The 19,301-nt window shown below is 42.8% G+C and overlaps 1 protein-coding gene across 6 annotated transcripts in view; it reads left to right on the top strand.

Moving 5' to 3' along the window:
- vit (vitrin) overlaps nucleotides 1–19,301 on the top strand; it is a 166,863-nt gene that overhangs the window by 63,478 nt on the left and 84,084 nt on the right. For all 6 annotated transcript variants that reach the window (XM_051919377.1, XM_051919380.1, XM_051919379.1 and 3 more), the window contains exons 2-4: nucleotides 11,739–11,828; nucleotides 15,478–15,543; nucleotides 18,711–18,867. In XM_051919377.1, coding sequence (XP_051775337.1) covers nucleotides 11,795–11,828; nucleotides 15,478–15,543; nucleotides 18,711–18,867 — 257 coding nt within the window. In that variant the 5' untranslated portion in view covers nucleotides 11,739–11,794. The remainder of the gene's footprint in view (nucleotides 1–11,738; nucleotides 11,829–15,477; nucleotides 15,544–18,710; nucleotides 18,868–19,301) is intronic.

The raw sequence follows: 19,301 nt of genomic DNA, 5'->3' as shown, positions 1-19,301 counted from the left end.
CAGTGGAAGGCATTTTCAGGAACAGATGACAGTATCTCCCATTCGTTCATTGGCTTCAAAGGTGTGCCAGGCAATGTTCCAAGGCTTTATACTTTTTCTTCACGTGCAGGGCCCCCCTTAGGCAAACAAGAGGGTGGTGCTTAAACAGGGATACAATTCCATGCTGACTTAACAGACAGAAACAACACACCATTACAGCATCTCACAGTCTGACTGCACACTTTCCAGTTGTCCCAATGTGTCTTCCGTCATATTGCTTGCCTAGCAGTCTTTTGTAAGCCCCTGTGTTTAATGTGGCTATGGGTCAGCTGTGCATGGGAGCAGAAATTAAATGGATAGATCTGCACAGAGCATAGTGACAGATTAAACTTATGCTTACAATCAACCCATCAACCACCAGAGGTGCTCCGCCGTGGTACCACCATCCACGCACCTGCACCCCCTCCAAAGCCCAAGCACTTCTTAATGTATTCATTTATTTAATAATTGCACAACTGCCACGGACCATGTGATGTGTTAGAGCAGTATATTGTAGGAGAGCTTCTTGTTGTTGTTTGATGGTTATATTTTCTAGTTATAACGTCTCAACCAAGGTTCACCTCCTGACTTGGATTCAAGTTCATGTTTTATGTCTCTTTTGTTCATTTTTGATCCTTAATTTCGATTATATTAATGTTACCTTTCTTAATTATGTGCATTTTTATTCATTTGTTTTTATTTTGTTTATGTATATAAGCTGCCTGTGTTGTGTTCCATGTATTTTGTGGGTAACACCCCAAGAGAGAGGGCTGCCTGTTGATCACCTCCAGTAACTGTTCTTCGCCCTATAAATCCAGAGGCTCTCCCACTGTCCCTGCCGCTTCATTCTGAATGTGCCTGGAAGTGGTGAATTTACTTGTGTTTATTGGATTATTGCACTTCTACATTCTGAGTTGGGACTCATTTGCTTTGGATTGTGTCTGGTGTTACAGGCAACCCTTTTTTTGTCTTTTGTGTTCCTGTGGAGCTTCATTCTTGTGACAAGCAGTTTTGTGAAGAAAAAATCTTTTCCATCCATCCATCCATCCATCCATTCTCTTCTGCTTATCCGAGGTCGGGTCGCGGGGGCAGCAGCTTGAGCAGAGATGCCCAGACTTCCCTCTCCCCAGCCACTTCTTCTAGCTCTTCCGGGGGAATCCCAAGGCGTTCCAAGGCCAGCCGGAAGAGATATAGTCCCTCCAGCGTGTCCTGGGTCTTCCCCTGGGCTTCCTCCTGGTTAGACGTGCCCGGAACACCTCACCAGGGAGGCGTCCAGGAGGCATCCTGATCAGATGCCCGAGCCACCTCATCTGATACCTCTTGATGCGGAGGAGCAGCGGCTCTACTCTGAGCCCCTCCCGGATAACTGAGCTTCTCACCCTATCTTTAAGGGAGAGCCCAGACACCCTGTGGAGGAAACTCATTTCAGCTGCTTGTATTTGCGATTTCGGTCTTTCGGTCACTACCCATAGCTCATGACCATAGGTGAGGGTAGGAACGTAGATTGGCTGGTAAATTGACAGCTTCGCCTTGCAGCTCAGCTCCTTTTTCACCATGACAGACCGATGCAGAGCCCGCATTACTGTGAATGCCGCACTGATCTGCCTGTCGATCTCACGCTCCATTCTTCCCTCACTCGTGAACAAGACCCCGAGATACTTGAACTCCTCCACTTAGGGCAGGATCTCGCTACCAACCCTGAGAGGGCACCCCACCCTTTTCCGGCTGAGGACCGTGTTCTCGGATTTGGAGGTGCTGATTCCCATCCTGGCCGCTTCACACTCGGATGCGAACCGATCCAGAGAGAGCTGAAGATCACGGCCTGATGAAGCAAACAAGGCAACATCATCTGCAAAAAGCAGTGACCCAATCCTGAGTCCACCAAACCAGACCCCCTCAACGCCCTGGCTGCGCCTAGAAATTCTGTCCATAAAAGTAATGAACAGAATTGATGACAAAGGGCAGCCCTGGTGGAGTCCAACTCTCACTGGAAACAGGTTTGACTTACTGCCGGCAATGCAGACCAAGCTCTGGCACCGATCGTACAGGGATCGAACAGTCCTTATCAGGGGGTCCGGTACGCCATACTCTTGGAGTACCCCTCACAGGATTCCCCGAGGGACACGGTCGAATGCCTTTTCCAAGTCCACAAAACACATGTAGACTAGTTGGTCAAACTCCCATGCACCCTCCAGGACTAAGGGTGTAGAGCTGGTCCACTGTTCCACGACCAGGACGAAAACCACACTGTTCCTCCTGAATCCAGGACCCCCGAATAGACTTTTCCAGGGAGGTTGAGGAGTGTGATCCCTCTGTAGTTGGAACACACCCTCCGGTCCCCTTTCTTAAAGAGGGGGACCACCACCCCAGTCTGCCAATCCAGAGGCACTGTCCCTGATGTCCATGCAATGTTGCAGAGACGTGTCATCCAAGACAGCCATACAACATCCAGAGCCTTGAGGAACTCCTGGCGTATCTCATCCATCCCCAGGGCCCTGCCTCCAAGGAGTTTTTTGACCACTTCCGTGACCTCAGTCCCAGAGATGGGGGAGCCCACCTCCGAGTCCCCAGGCTCTGCTTCCTCATTGGAAGGCATGTTAGTGAGATTGAGGAGGTCTTCAAAGTACTCCCCCCACCGACCCACAACGTCCCGAGTCGAGGTCAGCAGCTAACCATCCCCATCATATGCAGTGTTGACACTGCACTGCTTCCCCCTCTTGAGACGCCGGACGGTGGACCAGAATCTCTTTGAAGCCGTCTGAAAGTCGTTCTCCATGGCCTCCCCAAACTCCTCCCATGTCCGAGTTTTTGCCTCAGCAACCACCAAAGCCGCATTCTGCTTGGCCTGCCGGTACCTATCAGCTGCCTCCAGAGTCCCACAGGACAAAAGGGTCCTGTAGGACTCCTTCAGCTTGACGGCATCCCTCACCGCCGGTGTCCACCAATGGTTTCGGGGATTGCTGCCACGACAGGCACCGACCACCTTACGGCCACAGCTCCGGTCAGCTGCCTCAACAATAGAGGCACGGAACATGGCCCATTCGGACTCAATGTCCCCCACCTCCCTCGGGATGTAGTCAAAGTTCTGCCGGAGGTGGGAGTTGAAGCTACTTCTGACAGGGGGCTCTGCCAGACGTTCCCAGCAGACCCTCACAACACGTTTGGGCCTACCAGGCCTGACCGGCATCCTCCCCCACCATTGAAGCCAACTCACCACCAGGTGGTGATCAGTTGACAGCTCCGCCCCTCTCTTCACCCAAGTGTCCAAGACATGTGGCCGCAAGTCCGACGACACGACCACAAAGTCGATCATCAAACTGAGGCCTAGGGTGTCCTGGTGCCAAGTGCACATATGAACACCCCTATGTTTGAACATGGTGTTCGTTATGGACAATCCGTGACGAGCACAGAAGTCCAATAACAAAACACCACTCGGGTTCAGATCGGGGGTCCATTTCTCCCAATCACGCCCTTCCAGGTCTCACTGTCATTGCCCATGTGAGCATTGAAATCTCCCAGCAGAACGAGGGAGTCCCCAGAAGGTATGCCCTCTAGCACCCCCTCCAGGGACTCCAAAAAGGGTGGGTATTCCGAACTGCTGTTCGGCGCATACGCACAAACAACAGTTAGGACCCGTCCCCCCACCTAAAGGCGGAGGGAGGCTACCCTCTCGTCCACCGTGGTAAACCCAAATGAACAGGCTCCAAGTCGGGGGGCAATAAGTATGCCCACACCTGCTCACGCCTCTCACCGGGGGCAACTCCAGAATGGCAGAAAGTCCAGCCCCTCTCAAGGAGATTGGTTCCAGAGTCCAAGCTGTGCATTGAGGTGAGCCCGACTATATCTAGCCGGAACCTCTCAACCTCACGCACCAGCTCAGGCTCCTTCCCCTTCAGAGAGGTGACATTCCATGTCCCAAGAGCTTCTGTAGCCGGGGATCGGACCGCCAAGGTCCCCGCCTTCGGCCACCACCCAACTCACACTGCACCCAACCTCCTTGGCCCCTCCCATAGGTGGTGAGCCCATGGGAAGGGGGACCCACGTTGCCTCTTCGGGCTGTGCCCGGCCGAGCCCCATGGGCGCAGGCCCGGCCACCAGGCACTCGCCATCGAGCCCTACCTCAAGGCCTGGCTCCATAGGGGGGCCCTGGTGACCCGCGTCCGGACAAGGGAAAACTCCGTCCAAAGTTTTCATTCATCATAGAAGGTTTGTTTAACCGCTCTTTGTCTCATCCCTCACCTAGGACCAGTTTGCCTTGGGTGGCCCTACCAGGGGCATAAAGCCCCAGACAACAGAGCTCCTAGGATCAGTGGGACACGCAAACCCCTCCACCACGATAAGGTGGCGGTTAAAGGAGGGGGGAAAAAAATCTTTTTTTCATTTTTTTTTATTTATAAAGACTCGCTGTTTTCCTTCTTACTAATTGAGGTCCGATAGTGATGTCCCCCTCTAGTGGGCGTTTCTGGAAGTGCTTTGGAACTCCTTAGTGCCTGGGACTCCTAGTGTGCTACATTTTATTACAGTATGTTTGTACAGTTCAATGACCTGAAATATAGCAGGGTAAAGTAACGCTGTATTTTTATATAACCACTTGATGACGAAGTGCACATCTTTCAATAGCGCAGAGGCCATTTTATATTATTATGCAATGAAGTAGAAGGCTGCATATTGTACTGCTTATCAACAAAAGCTCACAAAATTACATGGTTGGACTGATGATCCCATGAAGTGAATTAATGTCAAATTCTGTCATGCCAATGCTCTCCGCGTTTATAAAAGACCCCAGCAAGCCAAGTCATCACCTGCATAGATCCCTTTACTTTGGCAGGTGATACTGCAGCATGGACGATGGATATCTCTTGATAAACTGACAGGCTGAACCCTTAGGCAAAGCATATTTTAAACAAACAGTTGCACTAACAACATTTCAATCTTCTGTTTTGACAGCCATTAATCGTACTGAATACTTTGCACAGTCCTAATGTTTGAGGCCTGTAAGTGAGTTGTTGACGTGATTATTGTTTTTTCTTTTGTGAGAGCTCTTAAGAGCAAGAATTCCAAAGGACTTGTTTCACATGGCACAGAAGATTGGTAGAATATGAATAAATATATATACACACACACATATATATATACTGTATAAAATGTGTGTTTGTAACGTAAATATCTAATCAGCTAATGACATGGCAGCAACTCAGCGCATTTAGGCCTGTAGACATTGTCAAGACGACTTGCTGAAGTTTAAACCGAACATCAGAATGGAGAAGAAAGGGGACTGAAGTGACTTTGAGCATGGCATGGTTGTTGGTGCCAGACAGGATAACCGCTGATCCTCTGGGATTTTCACACACAACCATCTCTAGGGTTTACAGAGAATGGTCCGAAAAAGGGAAAATATCCAGTGAGTGGTAGTTCTATGGGCAAAAATGCCTTGTTGATGCCAGAGGTTAGAGGAGAATGACCAGACTGGTTTGAGCTGATAGGAAGGCGACAGTAACTCAAATAAGCACTCGTTACAATTGAGGTCTGTAGAAGAGCATCTCCAAACACACAACACGTTGAACCTTGAAGCAGGTGGGCTACAGCAGCAGACCACCACACAGAGTGCCACTCCTGTCAGCTAAGAACAGGCAAATAAGGCTACAATTCTCACAGGCTCAACAAAATTGGACAATATAAATAACATGCACACACACAATGTATTCAAAAAGTATTCGAACCCTTTCACTTTCTGCACATTTTATTTTGTAGATTTAATTTTAAAATGAACACATTGTTCTCCATCAGTCTACACTCAATAATCCATAATAAAAAAGTGAAAAGAGGTTTTCAGAAAGGTTTGCAAATTTGTTAAAAATCCAAAAACTGAAAATTCTAATTTGTATAAGTATTTAGACCCTTTGCAGCGGCACTCCACATTGTGGTCCAGTGCCTCCTGTTCACATCAGTTATCTCGGAGATGTGTCTAGAACTTGATTGGAGTCCACCGGGGGTATCATTTAGAATGGCACACACCTCCAGTATATTGAAGGTCCCATAATTCACACTGCATTTCAGAACAACAACCAAGCCAGGAAGTTCAAGGAACTATCTATAGACCCCCAAGATCAAATTGTGGTGAGACAAAGATTAGGCCAAGGGTATACAATCATTTCTACAGCTTGTAGTGTACCCAGGAGCATAGTGGCCTCCATCTCCAGAATTGTGAAATGGAGGACATTTGGAGCCACCAGAACTCTTCTTAAGGGTGGCTGTCTGGTTAAACTGAGTAATCTGGTAAGAAGACCCTCAGTCAGGGTAGAGACAAAAAACCCAGTCACTCTAACAGAGCTTCAGAAGTCCTCTGCTGAGATGGATGAACTTGCCAGAAAGGACGACCATCTCAGCAGCACTCCATCATGTCTGGGGTAATGAAGCAATGAAACACACCTGAGACATCACAAACATCTGTCAAGGCCAATTGTCCCAAGCATTATGGTGCTCGAAAATGTGATGGCCATGTATAGAAAGTGCCGTCATTTCTACATTGTGTGACTGAACTGTATGCAAACACTCTTCAATGTGCTCTTTAATCATGTCCACATTATTTGATTTGTAATATTAAACGGTGGAGCAAAAGGGGAAATCAATGAAAAACTTCTTTGCCCCAAACATTGTGGAGGACTCTGTGTTTTCAGGTCTCTGCGGAGATGTTCAAACCCTAAGCCATTCCTTTGTTGCCTTTGCTTTGTGCTTGGGGTTATTGTTCTATGGGAAGGTGACACTCTGGTCCAGAGCACTCTGGGGCAGGTTTTCTGTACTTTTCTGCATTCTGCTTTCCCTGAACCCTGACTAGTCTCCCAGTCCCTGCTGCTGAAAAACAACCCAGAGCAGGATCCTGCCACCACCATGCTTCACCTTTGGAATGGTATTGTGCAGGTGATGACCAATGCATGGCTTCTTCCAGACATGACACTTAGGATTGAAGTCAAGCAGCTCATCCTTGGTTTCATCAGACCAGAGAATCCATGTTCTCATAGTCTGAGAGTCTTTTAAGTGCCTTTTTGAAAACTCCAAGTGGGCATTCAGATATTGTATGGCCGCTGTGCCATGAACTCCAGATTAGTGGAGTGTTGCAGTAGTGGTTGTGCTTCGCATGTTTCTCCACACAGATTCTTTGGAGCCCAGCCAGAGTGACCACTGGGTTCTCGGTCAGCACCCTTACACTGGTCCTTCTCCTCTGATTGTTTAGTTTGGCCAGATGGCCAGCTATATGAAGACTCGTAGTTTCTCGAAATGTACTCCATTTAAGAATTATGGAGGCCACTGTGCTCTGGTTTAATATACGTTCAGATAAGTGAGCAGACCTCGGACATTTAAGGCGTTGTATGTTAAAAGGAGGATTTTGAAATCGGACTTGAGAACTGGAGTTATGTGTTTAGTCTTTATGGTTCATGTCAAATTCTTGTAGCAGTATTTTGAATTACCTGAAAGCTGCATAAAGAATAATTTGAACAGTCCATGAATAACATATTGCGGTAGTCAATTCTACTAAAAAAAATGCATGCATGAATGAATTTCTCAGTATCCTGCATATTTAGAAAACATCTTAATTTTCTAACATTTTTACAATGGGAAAGAGGCTTATTTTGGAGAGTTTTGTGATGTGTGTTTTAAACGATATGTTAGTGTCAGAGGTAATTGCTAAATTGGAGGAGATTCTGTTAAACAAACAGTGAATCCATCTGAGTTTAAAGGTGACAGAATGTTGTTAGGGTCAGCATCATTTCCCCCTATAAATAACATTTATTTCTGTTTTTGTTTTTTTTGTATTCATGGACAAATAGTTCTCATCCATCCACTCTCTTAACTTACTGACACAGTTAATTAGGGACGGCATCTGAGAAATGTAACTTATATAATTGGGTGTCATCTGCATATAAGTGAAAATTAAAGTAAAGTGAAATCAGTAAAGGTTGTGACACTGAGCCTTGTGGGACACCATATTTAAATTCTGAGTATTATGATAAAGTCCTGTCCGCACATTTCTGTACATACTGAAATTGATTTGATAAATAAGATGTAAACCAGGAAAGCACCTTGCCTGTGAAACCGATTGAATTGTCCAGCTTGTATAATAAAATAGAATGATCAATGGTGTCGAACTCTGTGCTGAAATCTATCAACATAACTACTTTGAAATGTCCTTCATCTGAGAATATTAAAATGCCATTTACAGTGCAGGTTAGTGCTGTTTCAGTTATATGACCGATGAGGAATCCAGACTGGAATTTCTCAAATGCATTGTAAGGTGAGAGTGAAGCTGAGTGGTGACTACTTTTTAAAGTATTTTAGAGAGAAATGGTACATTTGAAATTAGTCTATAATTATTAAGTGTATGTGAGTCTAGCTCTGGTTTTTTAAGTAATGGTCGGATAACTGACACTTTTAGGAACTACACAATTCAGTACTGATTATTGCTAATGCTAAGAATGGGTGCTGCCAGAACATTCATTGAGCTTTATACTAGTTATGTTAGGACTGGTCTAAGGAACAAATAGTAGATTTTATTTTAGAAATTAAAGTTATGGCTTCTTGTTTTCTCAACAAATTTAAATTATTAAAGTGGTGCACAGGGTTTGCTAATCTAAGTTTGCAAGGATCTTAAACTGTCAATTTTTCATCAAAGACGTCCACTACTAATGACTGTAGGCATTTTTAGTGTAGTTTAGAATTCCAAATTGTTAGATTTACCACTGTTCTAAACAGTACACCACAATTACAGTATTATTGTTATCTATTAATCTAGAATAGTAGCCAAAGTACGCTATAAATTCAGCTTTTTTTAAAGCTTTTTACCACTCTCTGTCCACATAACATCTGCAGCTCTGTTGCTCTCCATTTACATTCCAGTTTTTAAAACTCAAATATAAGAGCTCAAGTATTCTTATTAAACCAGGGGAAGTTTCTATGCATTTTAATCACTTTGTTTTGATGTGAACTACTGTATCCAAAGCCTCTTTCAAAGTCACATTATAATTTGATGTTTGCTGATCCAATTTGTTTTCCACAATTATGCTTTCTGAAAACATCTACAAATTTTGAATCAAAATTAAATCTAAATGTGTCCTTGCTGTGATCAGTGTGTATACTGGTAATGGCAAAACCGAGTCAAGTGTAATTAAGTAGTGATCAGAATATTTAGCTCTAATGTGTAGTTATAACTATGAGTTGCGTCGTTGACAATCTGGCAAACCCCTATTGAGTTTAACATGTAAGTAAAACATTTGATGAAAGTGTCAGTTTCCACATCAATGTGTATATAAAATCCCCCATCAACACTGCATAAATGCTACATAAATGGTCATTATCTCACATGGTCATTATTTATGGCAAAATCAGATTAAAGGCCACCAGATTCAGTCATGAACATTGAATATGTCCCTGGTGGCCTGTAGACTAGCACTACAATTGTGCTAGAGTCTGTTTCAATATCTACAGTAATACAAGTGCCTCAAAGGATGTGAACTCGCCTAACAGACTTATCTCAAGGCCTCTCAATGTCTCTTGATTTACAAAGGAATGTATAACCATTTGGTGAAGCCCTGGCCAAAGGAACAGAGTCAGATTTACTAAAGCCAGGTTTCAGTAATAAGATGCAAATCAGATTTTGTACTTAAAGCTGCTTCGTTTTACCGACATAATTATTTCTAAGATAGTGAAAGTGTAGTAAGAAGCGTTGTTAACTGCAAGAATGTTTGTGTACTGGTGATGTATTTTTTGTTTAAATTTGAATTAAATTAATAATAAAGGTATCTCCAGTGGAGGATCTGATTTTTAATGCTTGGTCTAATAATTTTCTTTATTCTTTGGTTATCAAGGGATTTATATTTTGCTTCAATGCTAAATATATAAGATGCCCCAGAACAAGGATTCTGAGTAGCAGCTATAGGATAACAACGGGTGGGATAAACAACAGCCTGTGATTTAGGATCATAAGGCTGGGGCCTGGGCTGTGCTCTGGTCAGTTAGTAAGGCTGTTCTGCTGCCATATTTTGGGATAAAACTAAATATCTCCTTCCATCTCTATTGAAAAATTTAAGTCTAAGGACTAAATCTAAACGTAAGGCCATGCTCTTAGATCTTCTCGGTTAGATCTCCTTACAGTTCCTTGTACCAAATTAAAGACACATGGGGATTGCACATTTCAAGCCGTTCCTTCAGGGTTATAGAACAGTCCTCCACTGACATTGAGATAAACTGATCAATAGATTCTGCTAAAGTGTGAATTTGAGTAGCGTTGCCATCTATGGGTGTTTTATGTGGTCCTTGTTTTGTATTTTCTTTTGATATTGCATTTTATTCTGTGTTTTATTGTTCAGCACTTTCTGACTTCTGTCTGTGATAGATGCTTTATAAATGAATTTTTACTTAATTTGCTTTTACAAAAATTATTCTAATTGTTCACAAAGGCTATGCTTTAATTTTTATTTGGATTCTAACCAGCAGTGAAGGGAATGCAATAAGCTATAAATTCCATCCTTTCTATATAAAAGAAAGACTGGGCCAGACAGGACTGATTTCTGACATTTTCTTTAAGCTTTGGTGCATAAAGATATGAAGTTCCTCTTTAATACCTAAGATTGCTGCAAAGTGATACTGTTAGTGAACCCACAATTTTATTAAATAAAAGTTTATTTCCACAAAAATGCTCTGAAGCAAAAGCAACTCCATAGAGCACAAAAGCAAAATTGAGTCACCTTAAAACAAAATGCAATCCGGGTGAACAAGTTTCAAATACAGAAATCCAGAGCAAGGTCAAAAACAGACCAAACAGGTCAAAAACCCAGAAATTCACAAAAGCACAGATTAAGGCACAAGTAATCCCACCAGCAAATTTGAAATGAACTGCTAGGAAGTGTGGGAGACCCTGTGATTCTACTGGGTGGAGGAGAGTTACTGATGGTAATTAGCAGGTGGCCCCGCCTCTTGGGGGACCACCCACAAAACAATTGGAACATAACAAAGGCAGCTTAATTACATAGACAAAACCAAAAAAAGAACGGCGCACATGAGCAACAAAAGTATCAAAAATTAACAAAAGAGACATGAAACATGACTTTCAACCCCAGCGAGGGGAAGGACTATGGCTGAGACATGACGCCTCTCTGCGATGGTCCAGGTTGGCTCCATGTCCTGTGACAGCTTGAGCCCAGAACAGTCGATGAGGTAACTGAGGATGAGCCGGGCAATGAGGACACACAGTACAGCAAGTGGTAGTACTTTTATTACAAAAAACTCATCAGACAAACAGGGGTTCAAAAAGTGCAAAACTTGTGCAGTCAAATCCTCAATAACAACAGGTGAATCAGTGGAGGTTAAAATCCAATAATTCATTAAACAGTACTTAAAATGAGGTTAAAAGTCCAGGCCAAATCTGTCCAATTGTGAGCCACAGTGCTTCCCTCTTAAAACCGACGTCTCCTCTGCTTACCCCCTATGGGATCCTTGCAGCAAGATGAGACGTCCACCAACAGGCGCATGTCAACCGCTAATACTGGCTCAGGCCTCCCCTTTGGCGTCTGTGGGACGCTGAAATCCAGTCACTTAGATTTTAGAGATGGACTTTCAATATCATCTAGACACACAAGTTAGAGGACTGGTTCTGTACAAGTCTTGCATTATGTATGTTGAAAATGTTGCCAGGTAAAATATGACATTTTCTTTTTTTTTCTCCGTAGCTGTGACAGCACGAGGCTGAACTGTCATCACGTTGAATGCTGTGAACACATCCACCATGAGCAAGTCAACTCTGGGAGTGGTCTTCTTCGGTAATCCCTTTAATTTTCTATGAATGCTAATGTGGGACCTTCCTTAACTAACAACACTTTAAATAGCACCTTGCAAGTTCAGGCCTATAATATTAATGGTTTAAATGATTTTTATGACTCGAGGACTGGCTGGTTAATGTTGCTTAGTCAGGGGTACACAGTAAGTTAGAGACCCAGGTTGGATCAGCCTCCCTTATGAATTGAAGCAATGCAATTTGTGGCATAGCTGATGAGGTATAGAGAAGTTGGGAGCATGCGCTGATACAGCACGTTGCTGCACCCACCACACAGCGAACCACCCAGATTGGGACCTGAGTGCAGCTGTGCAATAAATAAATTCTTTATATTTATATAGCACTTTCTCACTACTCAAAGCGCTCTCCACACAGGGAGGACCCAGGAAGTGACCCCACAATCTCCCACAATCTCCTTACTACAAAGCAGCAGTACTACCGCTGCACCACTTGTGAGGATGAGTGACACCTCAGCACCCATCTAGAACAGTGTGCCAGCAACCTCCAACCCCCAAGTTTGAGGACCTGCTTGCAGGGCTGGATGCAGATTAACGTCATACCCAGGACAGAACAAAGGGCATTTGCTCAAGGGTCCAACAGAGTAGAGTCACTTCTGACGATTTACGGGATTTGAAACGGTAACCTTCTGATTGCCGCCGCAGATCCTTAGCCTCTGAGCCACCACTCCACACTCAGGTACACTGAGCAGAAATTTCTGTTTTCTTTGCAACATGAAAATCTAAAATATTCTGAATATTCAATTAATCTTTGTTTTATGTATCATAATTAATAGCATGTAGCTATTTACAATCCCCGCTGAGCAGCTAAATAAAAACATCATAGCAAATGTAAAAAAATGAAACCTGTGAGAGTCTTAAGAACAAGCATGTAAACATAACTGCCTGCATATAACACAGAATGGGCACAGTGGTGGCACGATGTGTCACCAGACTAAAGAACAAACATCTCTATTGATTGGATTCATACAATGATGAGTAGGTGTAGGTGTGGCATGTGATTCTAACTGAATTAGATTTTTTTTCTTTCCAAGAATATCATCTAAATGATATGAAGCCTAAAACAGATTATTTTCAGTCTGTCAAATTTTTATTAAACCAAATAGTGCATGATGAAACATGGAAAGAAGTCATTTCAGTGTCCAAAAAGAGATGGCCAGCATCGATGAATTTCACTAGACTTGATCTTGCTTCTCTATCACTGCAATGTGTTGTTTGAAATTTTCACCATGTTCATCATGACTGCACCAAGAATAACAGGGAAGAAGTCCAAGTGTGAATGCAGAAAGTGAACCTTTAGGATCATGTTGCACTTCACAGATTTGTAGCCTTGTAGTATGTTGTCAACCAGCTGGATGTAGCTTGGTGCTCTGTAAATGCCAACAGCATTGCTGAACGCCGTCCATGCAATTTCCTCAGGCTGCACTAACAGATCGCCGAGGCACCAGGCACTGATGATGTGTATTGATTTGGTGACCCAGAAAAATTCCTTCTTCAGTCATGGCATCAGTTATTTGTTGAAACATCTGTCTCAAATATCAAAATCCTTGAGCATCCTTGTTAATTGCTTCCATAAAATTTTTAATCAGTCAAGTTTTATATGGAGAGGAAGCCAAACTATCTTTGTGGTTTATGTAGCACACCAACCTCCAACCTCATGAGCAGATTGCTTCTCTTTGGTAATGTGTCTGGTATGTGGACCAACAAAAATATCTTCTTTAATCTTGGCATCAGTTATTCATGGAAACATCAGTCTCAAAAATCGAAATCTTTCACTTTTTCTTGTTCATCGCTTTCATAAAATTTTTCATACATTCAAGTTTTGCATGAAGAGAAGACGAAAATCAACAAAATATGGACATGGATGCTTGAGGTACGTGGTCAACCAGCTAGCTAGTTTGGAGGTGACAAAAAAACTCTTAACAACTTCCGAGAATGCCTTCCATGTGATTTCCACTGGGCCTACTAGCACATCTTTGAATTGCTTGTCATTGATGACATGTCTGATTTGTGGACCAACAAAAATTCCTTCCTTAATCTTGGCATCCGTAATTTGTCAAAAAATCTGTCTCAAATATCAAAATCCTTTAGAGTCTTTGTTCATCACTTCCATAATCAGTTAATCACATAGTGCATTTAACCAAACATGTGACTCGGACGGATCCCTCCCCACCTTATCCTAATGGAACTATAAGTGTACTAAATCTTCCTTGTGGCTGTTGTTTATGATCGCTTTGAGATTTGGTTGACCATCTGTCTCACAGGAGAATCTCCGAGGTCATCAGGTGGGGCCCCCTTCTCTCAATTGGTATTTCATAGAATATAAGGCCCAAGACACCGAGAAGGTTTTAACAGTGCGTGTAACGTCTTATACACGCCCCATCCTTTCCTGATGACAGAAGCCCAGCCAATTCTATACATCTCCCTTAGTTTTAATTTTACTAAAATAATCTAAAAACAGTATTACAAAATAATAAAACCAACAAATAAATCCACTTATTCCCATACGAGTCTGCTCCGCCGACCTCGGAGAGAAACTCCAGTTGGAGTCACACAAAACAGGCTTGTACAATGAGGTGAACTCAGATTGGAGTCGTGCTGGACTCACATGTATTATTTAAAACGGTCTTACTACTACTCAATAAGTTAAAACCTATAATTAATAAATAAATCATAAAATTGTATGTCACACAACACACATTCACCATGTCCCTTAAAAATCATAGCTAATTATCACTATCTTAACATACTCTTAAATAATAGTAAAATACCCAAAGCATATTGTAAAACCCATAGCTATTTTGACATACTGTTAACCTCTAAAATACTGTACAGCAAAAACATACATTTAATAAAAAAAACCTAATAGTCTTTTCTCCACTCTGTATTATGCTGCCTTACCCATATCCAGTGGCTCACTTCTTCGACTACATTACTCAGTTTCTACATCTCTTTCTTAAGCTGACCTGATGAAAAGCCGAATTTTCCTGTTAGTGATGTCCCTGATTTTGCTATGAAGCCGCAGCAACTCGCACTTGCGTAACCCAACCTTTCAATTTAGCTTTAGCTGCCAAATCTGCATACTTCAATTTCTTTCTTTCATGTGCTTCTTCTAATGACCCTTCCCATGGAACTGTAAGCTCAATGAAATAAACTATTTGTTTATTTTCTAACCACATATTTGGCCACAATTTCAAATTTTTAATCAGTCCAACTTTTATATTGAGAGGAAGCCAAGCTATCTTTGTGGTTTATGAGGCCCACTATTCTGCTCTTACAGAGCGGCCAGATCTTTTTAATGTAAAGGGACTCTCTGAATTGGCTGTCCCATTCACGGTACTCAGTCCATCCGAGCTGCATTCCTAGTTGTGGCTCCTCGTCTTTCAGTGACCACAGGTGTTCAAGTTGTAGTTAATGTACTATGTGTGTACATCATAAAATTGGCAATTGCAAAAGAATACTATATAACAGGATTGTGATCAGCAGGCCAACATCCATAAGATACACCCAAAAGTGTTCAGGAAGAAAACTCTTTTTCCAGACTGGGTCCTTTGACGCACTTTCATAGAAAACCTTATTTAAATTATATGTGTTTTAATTCTTTTTCTCTCTTTCTAGTTTTGGTGTTGATGTATGGTGAGGGTGCAAAGGAAAATGGACAAAAGAGTAAAAAGCCAAAGCAAAGTAAGTACAAAAGTGGGTTTTATGTGTTTTAAAAGTGTTTTTGTTTGTTTTGTTAATATTTGAATTTTTTCACTGTGATGTACTGGCACCCCAGCTGGGGCTGAATGTTCCAACAATTGTGACGAGGACAGGCTGTTCAGCCCAACAAGCTCATCCATCCTTTTCACCTAGATTGTCCAAAATAAATGAAGTTGAGATCTGAAGGTTCTGCTCCACCTCTCGACTTTGTAATTTATTCCATGAGGTTGTGGGTTCTTTGCGTACAGAAAAACCTTCTAACATTTGTGCAAAATATGTTCTTAAGCTTCCAACCACATCTCCGTGCCCTTACTGGACCTTGCGTTATGTACAATGCTGCCACATGAGTCAGATAAGCGGGTTTCGGAATTTTAGGTATAACTGTGAAGTCATCTGGACCAGGTGGTCAGTAAAGCACTGTGGAGAGCCTTGGCTTGTTCTTAAAGCATCAGGCGCGAGGGTTTGAAGCTGCCTTGGATAGTATGGTTGTCCACTGCAGAGCCCTAACATGCAGACTGTGTGGGGCCAATTTATAATCTCCAAATCACCTTAATATGAGGGAGGATGCTTGAGTGCCTGGGGAAAATCCAGAGAGAAAGTCACAGTGACCAGGCCAAGAGATGAGCCCAGGTTCCGGGAGGTGTGAGGCAGCACTTTTAAACACTGTGCCATCATACCACTCCTCACTTTACCAAGAGCCAGAGCTGGTGGCATAGTGTTTTGTCTTGGTAGAGTAATATATTACTCTAATTTACCTTTTTGTATTATTAATATGGGGGGGTGGGGGGGGAGTGGTGGGCGGGTTTAGAACAAGCAAATTTATAGACTCTCTGTCCAAACCCTACAGCCAATAGGGCATCACATTACTTAAAGGCTTCTGATACAAGCCAATTCCAAACAGCCATACTTCAGACCAATGGGGACACACAATAACTTTCACACCTGCTCCCTAAACCATTTGTTAAGCTGATGTTTACCATTTAAGTAATTTGGTTTTCCTGTGTGGGTTGATTGAGAGAGTCCTGCAGAGAATCACTTGCCAAACTGGTTTGAGGCTCTTCCCTAACAATGTCATAAAATTACAAAGAGACTCAGTCCTAAAAGGGGGTGTAACCATACAAATAAAGACATACAAAATATTTATTAACTTATATGCAAAATTTCACACCACAACACATAGGGAGGAACCAATCTTGGCTGGGGTGCCAGTCCATCACAGTGTGCAGTCACAGCCTCTCCTCTGACTACCAAACCTCAATCTTTGAATGCCAATCAGCCTAACCTGCACATCTTTTAAGATTTAAGAGGAGCTGGGCTACCTGGGAAATAACCAGTTGGGCAGAATGATGGAGCTGGGACCTGAGCACACCACAGTGTGTTGTGATGTCCACTTCCATTTCTTGTCCTCCTCAAAAAAGCTTGGCGATGGCTCCAGTTCTCAATTATTCATCCATCCATCCATATACCTATTTTCTTGCCCAAACCAAACAATACAGCCATTAGGAATAAAACAAGATCCATTTCACAGCAGCAGCCTCACTCATTCAGCAGGACAGGTTAGACATACCAAGTCATCTAACATGGCAGCTTGTAACTCCTTCAGAGTGCTCAGAGGTTCTTTGGTGGCCGTCTTAGTCTTTTGTGCTGTAGGCAGATTTACAGCTCTTCCATGCTTTTTCCATTTCTTAATGATTGGTTTAACTGGACTCCGAAGGATATTCAGATTCAGTTTTACCCATTCATAAAAACATGATGGCTACAGACTTCTCAAATTGTCAACAAAGAGAGCTGCATTCCTCACTCTAGCCGTACTGTGCTGTGAAAAAGTACAAAGGCTTACAGTAACTGGCCATGCATACAGTAGAGGTGCGGACAAGTCTGTCTGGTTTGCAGAGAGAATTAGAGGTAGGTAGCCTTTCTTAATTTACTGTTGTGTGTGTTTATTTTCGAGTTCATCCAGTAAACATTACCTAAGACGCTTTTTGCCATTTAGTTGTGTTGCTATAAGATATTTAGATTTTTTTGAAGTCACAAACGTGAAAATGAGCATAACAACGGCAATACCCAATGTATAATACACTGCAGTCGATACTGTCGTGATCAATTTTGGAGTCCTATTGCTTTTTCTGTATTCCGTGCCATTTTGCGTAAGTGTTGTTAGGATCGCAACCCACATTTCTAGGGGTGTGGTCTATGGGGTCATGACCTCAAGTTCATCAGCACAACGAGATGGAAGGTCAGCAATGGCACCAATCTATTTCCGATCTGCAGATAAGTCCTTTAAACACTAAAAAAGCACTCTTTTTGCTAACCAGTTTTCATGCCTTGCCTGGTTTTGACGTTGATTCTTGCCAATCATCTCGGTTTTCTATTTGTTTTGTTTTGTTTTGTTTCACGCACCTTCAAAAAAATGAGTTACCCATTTCCGAGCCAGGACAGATGCACAATGGAATCTGATGGCAACATCGGAAAATCGACTCATGAGACTGCTCACACAAATTCCTGATGCGACCGTACGATAACTTCAGGCACCACAACCCTTTCATACTTTGCACAAAAACAATGGCGAGGCTGCAGTTGGCGACTACAAATCAGGCCAAAAGCTCCCGGTGTATGCCTGGCATAACAGGACATGCCTTGGGAATGAGAAACCCCTTTCAGTCTCAAGGGATCTATACTTTTGCTCACCTAAAAAAATGTTGTAGTCTGCTACAAAAGGTGTCATCTTCTAAACTATTTTACACATCCGGTTGACAATTGCAGGAAGTAAAAGCTGCAATTCTGAGCTGTTGTCTTGTATTCATCTTTAGAGCTCAAATCCAGATGTCTCCAGTGTATAACAAAAAGTGCTGCTGTTCCAATAGTTTTAGAGCAGATTGTAGTAGCCTTAATGGTTCAGAACTTCCTAAAGTGGTTTACGTAAACACTGCCAGCCATCTTCAAACCAATGGAAGGAGAGCCCAGTAAAATATTCACCTCTCACTATGAGAGCTCCTGTCCAACTCCAGCACAACTTCAGAATTTGATCAAACTCCTGAGCGCCGGTGGGACCAATTCAAATGGTGGGCTTGAGTTCTTGCTCACCATGCACCTCATCTTGTGGAGTCAAGTGTGGTTATTTTATGTATTTGCTTCCTTTGTCTTCACAGACATACCTCAGATAGACTGCGATGTCCGAGCTGGGAAGATCAGCCTCCCAGAATTTCTGGCCAAGTGCCCAGCAGGATGCCTGGAGACAAAAGAGCCGGTGTATGGCACTGATATCTATGCCTCCATCTCCAGTGTTTGTAACGCAGCAGTCCACAGGTCTTGTATGTTTATTCATTTGCATAAGTGTCTAATCTGACCAAACCTCATAGGAGTGGGTCAGTGTAGAAGGAGTAAAGGCTCTATTTTGTCCGTCTACCTAACCAATGTGGCTCTTGACTTGTAACTATGACCTTATTCCTGAATTAGCTGCTTGAAGGTTAAGTGTGTGGATTCCAAGACACATCATTTAAATGGGAGGTCATTCCCAGAGTGTTTGAGGTTCATGTAGCAGCCTTCAATGAATTCACAAATAAAAACGTGGGCAGCAGACCTTGAGTTGTTACAGAGCTGCAGTCGCTGTTTGGGGCTGCTGTTGTAGGACTCTCATTGACTCTTAAATGTTTATGTCACTCATATCTCATGTGCTGAACACTGACTGGCCTGCCTGTGTGTCAAGTCATGTTAAGATACTTGCTGATTGCTTGAGTATC

This window comes from Erpetoichthys calabaricus, chromosome 15, assembly GCF_900747795.2.
Source record: "Erpetoichthys calabaricus chromosome 15, fErpCal1.3, whole genome shotgun sequence".
NCBI classification, from domain to species: domain Eukaryota; kingdom Metazoa; phylum Chordata; class Cladistia; order Polypteriformes; family Polypteridae; genus Erpetoichthys; species Erpetoichthys calabaricus.
Note: the sequence above shows the minus strand (reverse complement) of the source record. Positions and strands in the feature narration are given on the sequence as shown.